Below are 15000 nucleotides of genomic sequence, written 5' to 3' on the forward strand. Positions count from 1 at the left end.
ACACAGGATCATACATAAGACATAATTGTAGACTTAAACACACATATTTCATGAGGTTACAATTTACACTCCAGATCTAATATATACATTTAATTTATAAATTTTTAAAGGCTGTCATATCCACCTTTGTCCACTCTCCTCATACCCGAGGAGCGCCATCCCTAGTGGCCTCGACGGGGACAGGAAGCCGATGGCTAGTCAAGGGTCTTATTCTACCTGACTGTTTAAGTCAAGTAATTGTTCGGTGAAGCATCTCTGACCTTTCGGTTCAGTTCCGTTTCTTGATGGTCTTTGATGACATGTGTATTCCTCCTTGGAGTCATGTATTCCTCCTTGGAGTCATGTATTCCTCCTTGGAGTCATGTATTCCTCCTTGGAGTCATGTATTCCTCCTTGGAGTCATGTATTCCTCCTTGGAGTCATGTATTCCTCCTTGGAGTCATGTATTCCTCCTTGGAGTCATGTATTCCTCCTTGGAGTCATGTATTCCTCCTTGGAGTTGTGTATTCCTCCTTGGAGTCATGTATTCCTCCTTGGAGTCATGTATTCCTCCTTGGAGTTGTGTATTCCTCCTTGGAGTCATGTATTCCTCCTTGGAGTCATGTATTCCTCCTTGGAGTTGTGTATTCCTCCTTGGAGTCATGTATTCCTCCTTGGAGTCATGTATTCCTCCTTGGAGTTGTGTATTCCTCCTTGGAGTCATGTATTCCTCCTTGGAGTTGTGTATTCCTCCTTGGAGTCATGTATTCCTCCTTGGAGTCATGTATTCCTCCTTGGAGTCATGTATTCCTCCTTGGAGTCATGTATTCCTCCTTGGAGTTGTGTATTCCTCCTTGGAGTCATGTATTCCTCCTTGGAGTCATGTATTCCTCCTTGGAGTTGTGTATTCCTCCTTGGAGTCATGTATTCCTCCTTGGAGTTGTGTATTCCTCCTTGGAGTCATGTATTCCTCCTTGGAGTCATGTATTCCTCCTTGGAGTCATGTATTCCTCCTTGGAGTCATGTATTCCTCCTTGGAGTTGTGTATTCCTCCTTGGAGTCATGTATTCCTCCTTGGAGTCATGTATTCCTCCTTGGAGTCATGTATTCCTTCTTGGAGGTATGTATTCCAGGGCCGGGATTCATCAAGTATTTACCCGTCCACTTACGAAGCCTCTACATCCTTCCTTAATCACGGCGACTTTATTTACATTTGTTCAACAGTTTATGGGCTCCCAACGACGGTCAGGATATTTATAACACTAATATCTTTGACTCGAAAAGTTTCGAAGCTCGTAAACTGTTCAATAAAAGCTGTTCAGGTTACGGAGGTGGATGAGTAAAGGGTGGATGAGTCCAGACTCAGGGCAATGGTTTCTGTGCCTCACTTTGTGTGGCGGATGTGGCACGTTGGCGCCACTTTTCTGTCGTGTCAACTCCTCTCCTGCTTGTTTATGTTTGTGTGTGGTTGTGTGCGTTTCCTGAATTGTTTGTGGCTGTTTGCGTTTCCTTAATTGTTTGTGACTGTGTGTGGTTGTGTGCGTTTCCTGAATTGTTTGTGGCTGTGTGCGTTTCCTTAATTGTTTGTGACTGTGTGTGGTTGTGTGCGTTTCCTGAATTGTTTGTGGCTGTGTGCGTTTCCTTAATTGTTTGTGACTGTGTGTGGTAGTGTGCGTTTCCTTAATAATTTAGAGCAATCAAGGCACAAAGGTGTAACGTCAGCCACGCACTATTGATTCCAATTCTCCTCCGAACACCTGGAGTAGGATTTGACTCTTACATGATGATGTGGAGTTGGGCTCAGGGGGACGGCCCCTCATCCTCTGGAAGGTTATTGTGGCCCACCACAACAGCTTACTGACCCACCAGCAAGTATGCTTCAGTCCTGAACATTGTGTAGGACAGAAGCACTCTCAGTGTAAATACACTCAGTGTATATATTCCTAGTGTATATACACTCAGTGTATATATATACTGAGAAATATGTGTAGAATAATAAACCCCCATATTGTTTGAATTATGTGAAAACACTATTTACTATATATGGATACTGTTCTTAAATGATATCCCCATTTTGCATCTGCAAGATAGCGTAATTTTTATGGGTTAATAAATGTTAGTCTTCATTTGAGACAGTTAAGCAAGTCCCAGCTGTGTGTGGGGTACAAGTGACAGGATGAACAACCCAGCGGGTTTTCTTCCTATTTACAATTATTACTTAACCTATCAACGGTATAGGTTAAGTAATAATTGTAAATAAGAAGCAATAAGATGCTTATCTTAACATACTAAGAAGGTTAGGTGAGGTCGGTGTTTTCTATGAAGCTTTTCAAGGTAAACTAAAATATTCACAATCAATTAGTATGTCACATATGCACTTATTAAATAAGCCAATATTGACAGTAAGCAAGTGCGAGAACGGGTTGGCCCGGTGTGTCCACTCACAGGATGAGTGGCGCTGCTCAGTAAACTAGCCCTCTGTTCTCTGTTCTCTTGTTCTCTGCGGAAAATTTAACAAAAGCATTTTCTGTAAGCGAGGGTACATATAAAGTTACATAGTTTTTTGTTATTGTGTGTGTGTTGGATTGTTAAATTTGTTGCTGTTGTTGTTGTTGACGCTGGAGTTCATTGTAATTTTTTTTGTTTTTCTAAGAGCACTTTTTTCCGGGTTTTCTCAATTACCAACCAGCCATCAAATCACTTTGCTTCACCCAGCAAAGTCTTAGAATTCTTTCTAGTCACGTCTTTGAGTATTTTCTTTTCAAAGCCAATTGAAAAACTCAATTCCCTCCCTTCCCCCCCACGTCCCTCCTCCCCCAACAAAAGTGATTTCTTTGATTAATACATGACAGGTGAGTATAACACGTCCACCAATCACAGTGACGTAATTGTTGCTCCGTTCTCTCTCTCTACTCCTTCATAACTGAGAGAACTGAGAACTCTCACATTCCTGACGTGATGGAGTCAAATTGTCTTAAGAACTTAATTATGTAGTAATCCATTGTCTCGATGATAATAATGAACATTCCTTTGACCAGCTTTGTGAGTTCTTTCAAGAACAAATTGTTCATTTTGTTCTTCGTTGCTTTTGGAATGGGAGATTTTGGTTTCAAGACAGACCTCGAAGTCTGTCAAGGTCGACAGACTTCGGCAGTCGATATACACCAAGACGGTGTATACTTCGACTTCGACTTGGTTGATATACACCAAGACGGGTATACTAAAGAGGTTTACCTCCTTCTTCTCAGTTTACACCCAACGTCTGGGTGTACATACCTTAAGAGTTTAATAGTCCAGGACAATGTTCTGTAAAACAGTGTACATATTGGTTGGTAAATATTATAAGCCCAACACCACACCAAAAGCAGGAACATAGAGAGGAAGTGAGTGAAGCGCAACAAGAAGGAGTAAAACAGAGAACGTAAAAACGAAGCAAAAAGAGGAAGGAGGAAGAGTGATGAAATTAGACGGTGAGAAGCGAGAAGGAAATAGAGGAAAGTCTTGGAAGAGAATAGATGACGATATAAAATATTTCGTTCACGCACACACACACACGCGCGCACACACACACACACACGCACACGCGCACAAACACACACGCACACGCGCACAAACAAACACGCACATGCGCAGTAACACACACACACACACACACACACACACACACACACGCACACACACACACGTGCTGTCTCCTGCAGCACATATCAAGCGGATAACATCAGCGGCATATGCCAGGCTGGCCAACATACGAACGGCATTCAGAAACTTGTGTAAAGAATCATTCAGAACTTTGTATACCACATATGTCAGGCCAATCCTGGAGTATGCAGCCCCAGCATGGAGTCCATATCTAGTCAAGGATAAGACTAAACTGGAAAAGGTTCAAAGGTTTGCCACCAGACTAGTACCCGAGCTGAGAGGTATGAGCTACGAGGAGAGACTACGGGAATTAAACCTCACTTCGCTGGAAGACAGAAGAGTTAGGGGGGACATGATCACCACATTCAAGATTCTGAAGGGGATTGATAGGGTAGATAAAGACAGTCTATTTAACACAAGGGGAACACGCACAAGGGGACACAGGTGGAAACTGAGTGCCCAAATGAGCCACAGAGATATTAGAAAGAACTTTTTTAGTGTCAGAGTGGTTGACAAATGGAATGCATTAGGGGGTGATGTGGTGGAGGCTGACTCCATACACAGTTTCAAGTGTAGATATGACAGAGCCCGATAGGCTCAGGAATCTGTACACCTGTTGATTGACGGTTGAGAGGCGGGACCAAAGAGCCAGAGCTCAACCCCCGCAAACACAACTAGGTGAGTACAACTAGGTGAGTACACATACACACGCACGCGAGCATGCAACATGCAAGCAAAATATGCGGACAACATTCGATGAGTCAACATACATGAGTCAACGCACTTCACTCGCGTGACGCAAGCATGATGCGCAGAAAATAGAACTTCTAGACGCACTTGACGCATGAAGAAACATACACAGAAGCAAGAAATGAAACAAAATATTCAAGACCAAAATCCAGATAACAAAGAGCAGAGGAAATGACAATATATATATATATATATATATATATATATATATATATATATATATATATATATATATATATATATATATATATATATATATATATATATATATATATATATATATATGTCAGACCACGGAGGAAAAATGAAACAGGAAATTTCCTTAAGTACTTTCGTATATTAAATACATCTTCAGAAGGTCATTTTACAGATCGAGTGATGGGTATAAATAGGCAGGAAGGAGTGGTGAAGTAAGGTGAGGTACAATACTTGGACAACGCAGACGGCCCATTGGCCCATCAGATGCACCCAATTGGCACATCCGATGTAGCACAATGGCCCATCTGATACAGCAGACATACAAACATAATATATAGGTAATTATAACATAAAGAAGTAAATATATACAATAAATTAGTGAGACAAATGTTTTTCAATGATTCTACTTAAATCGCCCTTTAGCTGATCTATTAGAAATGGATCTAAGTTATATAGACCACTGCTAATATTCAAATTACTTTCTTTGGTGATCTGTATCAAAGCAGATTCAATTATGTTTCTGTTATAGGTGCTTTTACAATTTGTTATTGAAGAAGCACTCTCCCAATCAATTTGGTGAGCTTTTTCTGACAAATGCACAAACAAAGCATTAGACAATTGGCCATGTCTTACAGAGTATTTATGTTGCGATATTCTACATTTTAAATCTTTAGATGTTTGCCCGACATAGAACTTATTACATTCCTTACAAGGAATTTTATAAATGACGCAAAATTGCGTCATTTATAAAATTCCTTAGATAGATATTCGCTCCGTCTTGGATTGTTATCGAGGAAATGTATGTGATAAAAGGTGTATAACCAGACCGGATATCACCTTGGCTACTAAAGGAGGAAGCGGAGGCATGGTGTATGCACCTAGTTAGGCTTGCGGGGTTGAGCTCTGCTCTTTCGGCCCGCCTCTCAACTGTCAATCATTCAACTGTTACTAACTACTCATTTTTTTCACACACACACCCAGGAAGCAGCCCGTCTAACTCCCAGGTACCGATTTACTGCTAGGTAACAGGGGCATCAGGGTGAAAAAAAAATCTGCCCATTTGTCTCAGAACAGGAAATTGTTCACGGGTGTGAATTGGATAAGTTTGGATTTGGGAGGGACCTGGGTAAATGCTGGTTCGGTAACAGGGTTGTTGATTTGATGAACCAATTACCGCGTAATGTGGCGGAGGTGGGGTCCCTCGATTGTTTCAAGCGTGGGTTGGACTCATGTATATGAGTGGGATTGGGTGGCTATAAATGGGAGCTGCCTCGTATGGGCCAATAGGCCTTTTGCAGTTGCCTTTATTCTTATGTTCGTATGTCTCTGCCTAGTCCGGGAATCAAACCCGGGCCACAGGATTATGAATCCCGCGCGCTGTCCACTCAGCTACTAGACCCCGTTCCTGGATTTCTCTCCCCCCCTCACCCCTCCCCTCCTCCCTGTCCTTCCCCATCACACCCTCCCTTAATCTTGCCCTTGACCTTGTTCCCACCCCATCACCCCTCCCCCTCCACTACCCTCTTCTTCCTGATCAGAAAGAAGAGGGGACATATCAACGACATATAAGATAGGAAGGTGATTAAAACAGTACACATAAAAACTTGTTAAATAAAAGTGTATTCCCTTGCCATTGTTTTTAACTCATCTTCGGAAAAGAAAGACACAAGCAGACCCGGAGGTAGGGGACAGTGATGGGAACGAGCCATGAAGGAGTAGGAAACAAACACACACGCTCACTGAAATGAGCTGAGCTTCTTTCATCTGATGCGTCTGTTCACCTAGCAATAAGTAGGTAGCTGAGTTAATCTAAGAGACAATATTTCCCTCGCCGCTAACTTGTTTGTCTTTCCTGTCCTATCCCCCTTCTCTTCTCTCCTTTTCCCGTTTCTTCTGTCGTTCCCTTTTTTCTCTCTTCTCCTTTCCTCTTCTCTTCTCTCCGATCCACTCCTCTCTCATCCTTTCCCATTCTTTAATGTCCTTCCCTTGTTCTGTCCTATACTTCCTCTTTATCCTCTGTCCTTTCTCCCGTGCCCTTTTCCAACCCTTTCTAGTCTTTTCCTTTTCTTTCACGTCTCCTCACACCGTCTTCCGTCAGTTTCTTCCCATTCATCACAGCTCCTCTATTTCCTCCCTTACCTTCCCTCACACACCCCTCTCTATCTCCCCCCCACTAGTCGCTCTTCCTCCCCATTTCCCCTCATCGACCCCCTCCTCCCTAACCCCTCCCTCCCCCCTCTCCTCTTCCATCTCCACCACACAATCAGTGAGACAGACACCTGAATGGCCTGGAGCATGCTGGAAGTTAATCAGAGTTACACGTGCCCCATCAGGTGACTCTAAGGGGGGGGGGAGGGGTGGTGATGAAGGTAGGGATGAGGGAAGGAACGAGGGGAAAGGGTTAAGGGTATGGGGGAAGGGGGTGATGGGTAGGGACAGGGAGGAGGGGAAGTGTTAGGGGAGTGATAAATTACCTTACGCAAATTAAGCCTTAGGTAAGACCACAATACAGCAATATGTAATTAAATATGGCGTCTGGGGAGGGACGATCGTCAATGCCTGAACAAATCCATAAGGGCCGTGACGAGGGTTCGAATCTACGTCCGAGAGGATCCCAGACTGTTGTTGTTGTTTAAGATTCGCTATCTGGAACAAAAAGTTTCAAGTAGCACGGGCTATGGTGAGCCCGTAGTAGACTTATTGGATCCCTGGCGCTGCCTTGAGACCCTGGTTTGTCTCTCGGAGAGACTGCAGGAACCGTTGGTAAATCAGGATGATTTCCCGGTTGCAATTTTCGAAGCTCAGTCCATTAAGGCAGCATCTGGGTTCCTTTTAAACGTACGTTCGAGCCCTCGTCACAGCCCTTGTGGATTTGTTCATTTGATGCATCACGCTATTGTGATTTCTGTGTGTAATCATCAATGCATTTTTTCATATTTTTTTTTTTTCGTTTCTGTACTTCAAAAGTACATCCATATTTGTATGTTTATATTTCTTGGTTTGTTTTATTTGCATTTGTGGAGGTCGGGCTGTTAGAGATGGACACTTGTTGTGAAATACAGCTTAACAAGGTCATTCCTCCGGTGCTTGAATTAATCCCATTTCAGGTCGTTGTGGTTGAAGAGGAGTCGTCTTGGTCGTTCACAGTACTTGGTCATCCACAGTACTTGGTCGTTCACAGTACTTGGTCATCCACAGTACTTGGTCGTTCACAGTACTTGGTCATCCACAGTACTTGGTCGTCCACAGTACTTGGTCGTCCACAGTACTTGGTCGTCCACAGTACTTGGTCGTCCACAGTACTTGGTCGTCCACAGTACTTGGTCATCCACAGTACTTGGTCGTCCACAGTACTTGGTCGCCCACAGTACTTGGTCGTTCACAGTACTTGGTCGTCCACAGTACTTGGTCGTTCACAGTACTTGGTCGTCCACAGTACTTGGTCGTCCACAGTACTTGGTCGTCCACAGTACTTGGTCGTTCACAGTACTTGGTCGTCCACAGTACTTGGTCGTCCACAGTACTTGGTCGTTTCAGGGTTAATGTGGTGTGGTGTTGGTCCCATGTGTCAGCCTGGCTGTGGTGGTGGTGGTGGTGGTGTGGGCGGCAGCGTGGGCGGCAGCGTGGGCGGCAGCGTGGGCATGGGGGGGGGGAACTTACCGTCTTGTCGCCCAGTCTGAGGACATGGCAGGCCAGGGCGGCGGTGTCTCCAGCGTGGACTGTGACGGTGGCGTTGTGACGCCCCAGGAAGGTGGGCAGGAGAGCTGGGGCGTCACTGGTGACGGCCGGAGCGTCAGAGGTGACGGGGGGAGCCTCGATGCTGGGGGCGAACCCCCCCGCTCCCAACACTGTGGGAGGAGAAGGAGGTGGACAGTTAACTGGTGAAAGCTATTAAAATAATACTATTAGTAATATCTTTATAAACGATAATAATAATAATAATAATAATAATAATAATAATAATAATAATAATAATAATAATAATAATAATAATAATAATAACAGAGAGAAATCCCACTAACGTGATATATATCAATTAGAAAATCAACTGGAGCGCTGAGGTGACTCGAACCCGCGACCGACAAAATCCCTGTCTCTGACGCTAACCACTGCACCACCACCACTTGCAAAAAAGTCAAACAACTGAATTCCTACTGAGATCACAGGAAGTCTAGAGGTCCTTCCTGAAGACAGTCCAAGTTTTACATATGCCCCACCAAGATGTCCCAACAAAACATGACATACCAGAGCCAATTTCTATCTGTTCCTAAACCCTATAATGCGTATAGTCAGAGAACTGGCTTACGTATAAATTAAACTAATAAATCTAGACTCAATTTATCTTATAAAGAATGATAGAATTAATATCCACTTCTTCCTGGAAGTGATTAAATTATCAAGCGTATAGAAAACGCGTCGCCGGGGACGGAGGGGAGACCATCTTGGACGAGTCAAGTGGCGGCTGTCAGCCACATCTTTGTTTATTACAAGTTATTCTCGTGACGTTGTGGAGCTCGGATCAACACCTTCCGTTCCTGGGACGTCAATACTATCCGCTTCAGTAATTTTAGTGGTACATTTCTTCCGTATATATGTTTACTCTGTCATGACGCAGGAATATTACAAACTAAAGGGTGATGAGCGTCTCTCAAAATAATATTGAATTAAATACTAGTTATACAAATCATTTATATGATTTAAACTAACATTATTTAGTTGATTCTATAGTGTAATTTGTTGACAGGTAGACTGAGCCGTGGCGGACAGGTTCACAGCTTGATGGTCCGTCAGACACACGCCATAATCACGTGACTGTTACGTCCCTGTCAACCTGGGGCCCGATTCACGAAGCAGTTACGCAAGTACTTACGAACGTGTACATCTTTCCTCAATCTTTGACGGCTTTGGTTACATTTATTAAACAGTTTTAAAGCATGAAAACTTCCCAATCAACTGTTGTTATTGTTATAAACAGCCTCCTGGTGTTTCGGAGCTCATTAACTGTTTTAAAGTTGTAAACAAAGCCACCAAAGATTGAGAAAAGATGTTTAGATTCGTAAGTGCTTGCGTAACAGCTTCGTGAATCTGGCCCCTGAACCTTATATTTTTGAACCTTATACTTTTTAGTATTAATTAAGGAGAGAGCAAATTAAATTTACTCAGTCAGAATTAAATAACATAATTATATAAACCAATCAATTAATTAATTTGCTCTAGCCTTAAAATTTTAATTTATAACTCCCAAGTTGTGAGGGTTGTAGTTGTGTGGACTTTTAGGTCACACTCCACTGCTTTAAAAGGAAATAATAAAGTTGTTATTACTTTTATTTGTATTACTTATTTTGCATTATTTTTAAGCTAATGTTTAAGATGTTATCCCTGGAAACACAAACCGTAACTGTCTCTATTTTCCTCTTGTTACAACTTGTAATAAAGTTGTTACATCTTGGCATAACGTGTTTATGACGTATTAGATCATTGTTGCAACTTGTTGACCAGACCACACACTAGAAGTTGAAGGGACGACGACGTTTCGGTCCGTCCTGGACCATTCTCAAGTCGATTGTGTTACAACTTGCTATATTGGTTGTTATAACTGGTTAAGAAGTGTTAAAAACTTGTTCGAACGTTGTACCAACGTCGTAGTTTCGGTGTGTGTGTGTTTGGCGGGATCAACACCACGAAAATAGTTCTTGCGTTTATAATACAAATAATGTTCAAGCGTCTGATTTATGGTAATATTATAATAAAGTAAACTTCTCTCCATGTTAAATAGAAGGTCTGATCGTGATGGGTTGTGGCGGTGAAGCTCCGGGGAGGATATATGGTGTGCTCACAGCTGGCATATATCCATAGAGAAGGGATGTACACCCCTGTGTCACATATATTCTCGTCTATGTACGAGGCATGTGGAGGGCATTTACCTCTCTGGTAACGATGTCTTTCTCTTTGTTAGACTGAGGGTGGTGATGGTGGTGGTTGGGGTGGTGGTGGTGGTGGTGGTAGTGGTGGTGGTTGCAGGGGGTGGGGTGGTCTTGGCAGTGGTTGTGGTGGTGGTAGGGGTGGTGGTGGTTGCAGGGGGTGGAGTGGTCTTGGCAGTGGTTGTGGTGGTGGTAGGGGTGGTGGTGGTTGCAGGGGGTGGGGTGGTCTAATTGGTAGTGGCTGTGGTGGTGGTAGGGGTGGTGGTGGTGGTGGTTGCAGGGGGTGGGGTGGTCTTGGTAGTGGCTGTGGTGGTGGTAGTAGTGGTGGTGGTGGTGGTGGTGGTGGTTGCAGGGGGGTGGGGTGGTCTTTGCAGAGACTGTGGTGGTGGTAGTAGTGGTGGTGGTGATGGTTGCAGGGGGTGGGGTGGTCTTCGCAGTGGCTGTGGTGGTGGTAGTAGTGGTGGTGGTGGTGGTGGTGGTGGCTGTCGAAGTAGTGGTGATAATGGTAGTGATGGTGGTTGTGCTTACCTACATATACTTCCCTATCAGTGTCTATGGAATAGGCACAACAAGGGCCTCCTGCTTGCTTTGTTGTGCGTGTTCCATCATTATTATTAAACTGTTCCGACGGTCGAGCTCTCTGTCGAGTCCGGCCAAAAAAGTTATGGATGGAGGTGACTTCCGGAGCTTCGCCTTACAGTGTATTCGACCATTGATCACCGGTACAGTACTTCCATACATCTCCTCGACTCATGTACGTTTAGGGATTCCACCGATGTCCTTTCATACCACTTTCTCACTATTTTAAAGAGTCTGTCCGTGCCCACCATGTCTATTCTTCTTCAGTATCTTGTATGTTGTGATCATATTCCCTCTGTTTCTTCTTATGAATGAAGAAGATAGAATGAAGAAAAGTACAGTTCTTACGTATGGGCCAATAGGCCTTCTGCAGTTTCATTGATTCTTATGTTCTTAATTATGTTCTCTGTTCTAGAGTCGTGATATATTGTTCTCTTAAATCTTCGCGGCTTAACTCTCATAGTCTGGCAGTAATCCGGTTAGAAACCTCTGTATTTTTTACATTTTGGCTCTCTACTTTACAAAATGTGGACTCCAGGTCGGTGCTGCATATTTCAGCAATGGTCTAATATAGGTTGTGTCGAGGGCTTTGAAATAATCCTTATTTAAGTGTAAATTACGTTACAATATTTATCAGTTTCCTAAATGATGCCGATGTTATCCTGTTGATGTCTCTCTGATCTCTTCTATATCCTGAAGACCTCCACCTCACTCGGCGTGCTGGGGTGAGAGTGCTGTAGGGAGACTAGTTCACCCGAGAGACCAGGCAACGAGGGGGAACGCTGGTAAAGGAAGTAGCTAAACGAATTTTGGTTGTTGGTGATTCCCAAGTGAGGTGTTTGGATAAGGCTTTTTGTGCCAGAGAAAGAGGAAGGGAACAGGTTATGGGTTTGCTATCCGGGAGCAGGAATTGAGGATATTGTAAACAATATGAATGATATTATGGCTGGAAATGGGAACAAATCCATTATTTGTAGTCTCAAAGAGGGAATCAAAACTGAGCCACACACAGAAACTATTTGATTAGAATTAAATGAAAAAACTAAAGTTCTTATAATAGGAGTTATATACAGGCCACAAAACCTAGACAGAAAGGCAGCTAAGGAAGAGCTATCTAGAGCATCTAGGTCAATCTATTTGTGTCATGGGTGACTTTAATTTTAGTGGAATGAAATGGCTTAACAGAACTGATAATGATGAAACAGAAGATTTTCTAGAATTGACAATTACTTCCTAAAGCAACACATTAAGGAACCAACGCAGGAAAATAATATTTTAGACTTAGTGAACAAATGTGAACTTAGTGTAGTGTAGTGTAGTATAATGTTAGACTTAGTGTTAACTAACAGGGAGACACAAATTAATGACATCGAAATAGGGAGTGAGCTAGGAAACAGTGATCACAAAGAAATCAGATTTAGCATAGAATGGAATAGATTTGTAAGAGAAAATTCTGTTAAAGTGCCAGATTTCCGAAAAGCTAATTTTAATAGCCTAAGAAATTTGTTGGGTCAAATAGATTGGAAAGTCCTAGGCATAGGGGTGTGGGCCGGTCTTGGAACGAGACGTGAACCCAGTGATGGGTGATGTATAAAGGGATTTCGAAGCGGATTCAAAATATAACTTATTTAAAAAAAAAATTATAAGCAAAGCACAGGACCGTAGTATACCATACAACGTGAATAGATCGACTAATAATGACCCCGAAATAGATAACAAAGGATCTGAAGCACCGTATTGGCAGAAAGAGAGCTTGATACAAAAGGATTACGGATAGGGAAGTCAGTTTAGAACAAGAATCCTCCAACTGGTTAGAAATGTTAAAAAAGAGATAAGGAGGGCAAAAAGAAACTACGAAGTTCATGTAACAGAGCAAGCAAAGTGAAATCCTAAAGTTTTTTTTCAGTTTTATCGAACAAAGATTAGGGAAAGGTTAGGTCCATTAAAAGCTGAGACAGGTCAGATAATAGATAATAATGATGTCATCTTCCTCACCCACTGTCAGATAGACAGTGGGTGGGGAAGATGACAGGTTGACTAGTTATAAAACAAATAGTGAAACTCAAGCCAAACAAATCCCCAGGGCCAGACGAAGTGTTTGCCAGGGTGCTTGAGGAATGCAAAGAGGAGCTTTGCGAGCCGTTGTCTACTATATTATATAAATCATTAGAGTCAGGCAGGGTGCCAGAGTCGTGGAAGGTTGCTAATGTGGTACCAATTTTCAAGAAAGGAGATAAATCACTTGCGTCAAACTATCAGCCAATTAGCCTAACGTCTATTGTGGGAAAGTTGTTTGAATCGATAATTGCAAATACCATTCGTCTTCATCTTGAAAAACATGGATTAATAAATGATTCACAGCATGGTTTTACTAATGGCCGTTCATGTTTAACAAATTTACCATCATTTTATTTCAGCATAGTTAAGGCAGTTGATAGTAGTAAGTTTTGTAATGTTATATTCTTTGACTTTAGCAAAGCTTTTTATACAGCGCCACATGAATACTTAATTAAGAACATAAGAACGGTATTGGGGGGTGCTATATTAAACAGGAACACATACAGACACGAACAAGAACACATACAACAAATACAAGCAAGAACACATACAGACACGAACAAGAACACAACAACGATGCGTGAAGAGAGTGAAGTATGCGGACACGGCTCCGAGACTGACAGACTGATTCAGTAGCAACAGGTGACCGCCACACACACACACACAGCTCGCCAGGTAATAAACAAACAAATTGCTGAGTTTTTTTAGAAGAATCTCTTTTGGCTGGATGACGGAGAGGGAGGGAGAGAAAGAGAGGGAGGAGGGAGAGAAAGAGAGGGAGGAGGGAGAGAAAGAGAGGGAGGAGGGAGAGAAAGAGAGGGTGGAGGGAGAGAAAGAGAGGGAGGAGGGAGAGAAAGAGAGGGAGGAGGGAGAGAAAGAGAGGGAGGAGGGAGAGAAAGAGAGGGAGGAGGGAGAGAAAGAGAGGGAGGAGGGAGAGAAAGAGAGGGAGGAGGGAGAGAAAGAGAGGGAGGAGGGAGAGAAAGAGAGGGAGGAGGGAGAGAAAGAGAGGGAGGAGGGAGAGAAAGAGAGGGAGGAGGGAGAGAAAGAGAGGGAGGAGGGAGAGAAAGAGAGGGTGGAGGGAGAGAAAGAGACAGAGGAGGGAGAGAAAGAGAGGGAGGAGGGAGAGAAAGAGAGGGTGGAGGGAGAGAAAGAGAGGGAGTAGGGAGCAAAGGGAAAGACAAGGGAAGGGGGAACCGGGAGAAAGGGGTGAGGGAAGCTGAAATATAAATGGGTATAACGTTTGACGCGAAGCAGGGGTCCAACGAATGAGAAGGGTAAGATAATGGACTCAAATGGAGGAAGGGGAGAGGGTAATGGGAGGGGGCGAGGGTGCCTCGCAGGAAAGGGAGGGAGGGGGAGGAAATGGGGATGAGAATTGGGTTGGGATGTGAAGGAGAGGGAGAAGGAAGGAAGGAAGGGAATATAGGTCATATTAGAACAGCTGTGGGAAAAGATGGAGAACTGCCGGTAGAAGGGTAGGTGGGTAGAGAGAAAGTGGAAATCCAAAAGTAGAGTGTAGATAAGGACAGTAGATGCCATCAAACATACAACAACACGCGCAAATTATTAATGAATGACAGTTAATTGCTTCAACAGAATGCACCATACGACGTATTGCAGGAAACAAAAAATTGCAGGACATGACGTATTGCACCACACGACGTATTGCACCACATGACGTATTGTACCACACGACGTATTGCACCACACGACGTATTGCACCACACGACGTATTGCACCACACGACGTATTGCACCACACGACGTATTGTACCACACGACGTATTGTACCACACGACGTATTGCACCACACGACGTATTGCACCACATGACGTATTGTACCACACGACGTATTGCACCACACGACGTATTGC

At 43.3% G+C, this 15000-nt stretch overlaps 1 protein-coding gene across 4 annotated transcripts in view; it reads right to left on the reverse strand.

Annotated features, from left to right (window-relative positions):
- The window catches only part of LOC123775190 (cell adhesion molecule 1), a 198290-nt gene that overhangs the window by 43461 nt on the left and 139829 nt on the right, over positions 1–15000 (reverse strand). For all 4 annotated transcript variants that reach the window (XM_069321911.1, XM_069321912.1, XM_069321913.1 and 1 more), the window contains exon 4: positions 8230–8417. In XM_069321911.1, the coding sequence (XP_069178012.1) occupies positions 8230–8417 (188 nt within the window). The remainder of the gene's footprint in view (positions 1–8229; positions 8418–15000) is intronic.

Source organism: Procambarus clarkii, chromosome 10 (assembly GCF_040958095.1).
Source record: "Procambarus clarkii isolate CNS0578487 chromosome 10, FALCON_Pclarkii_2.0, whole genome shotgun sequence".
In the NCBI taxonomy this organism is placed as follows: domain Eukaryota; kingdom Metazoa; phylum Arthropoda; class Malacostraca; order Decapoda; family Cambaridae; genus Procambarus; species Procambarus clarkii.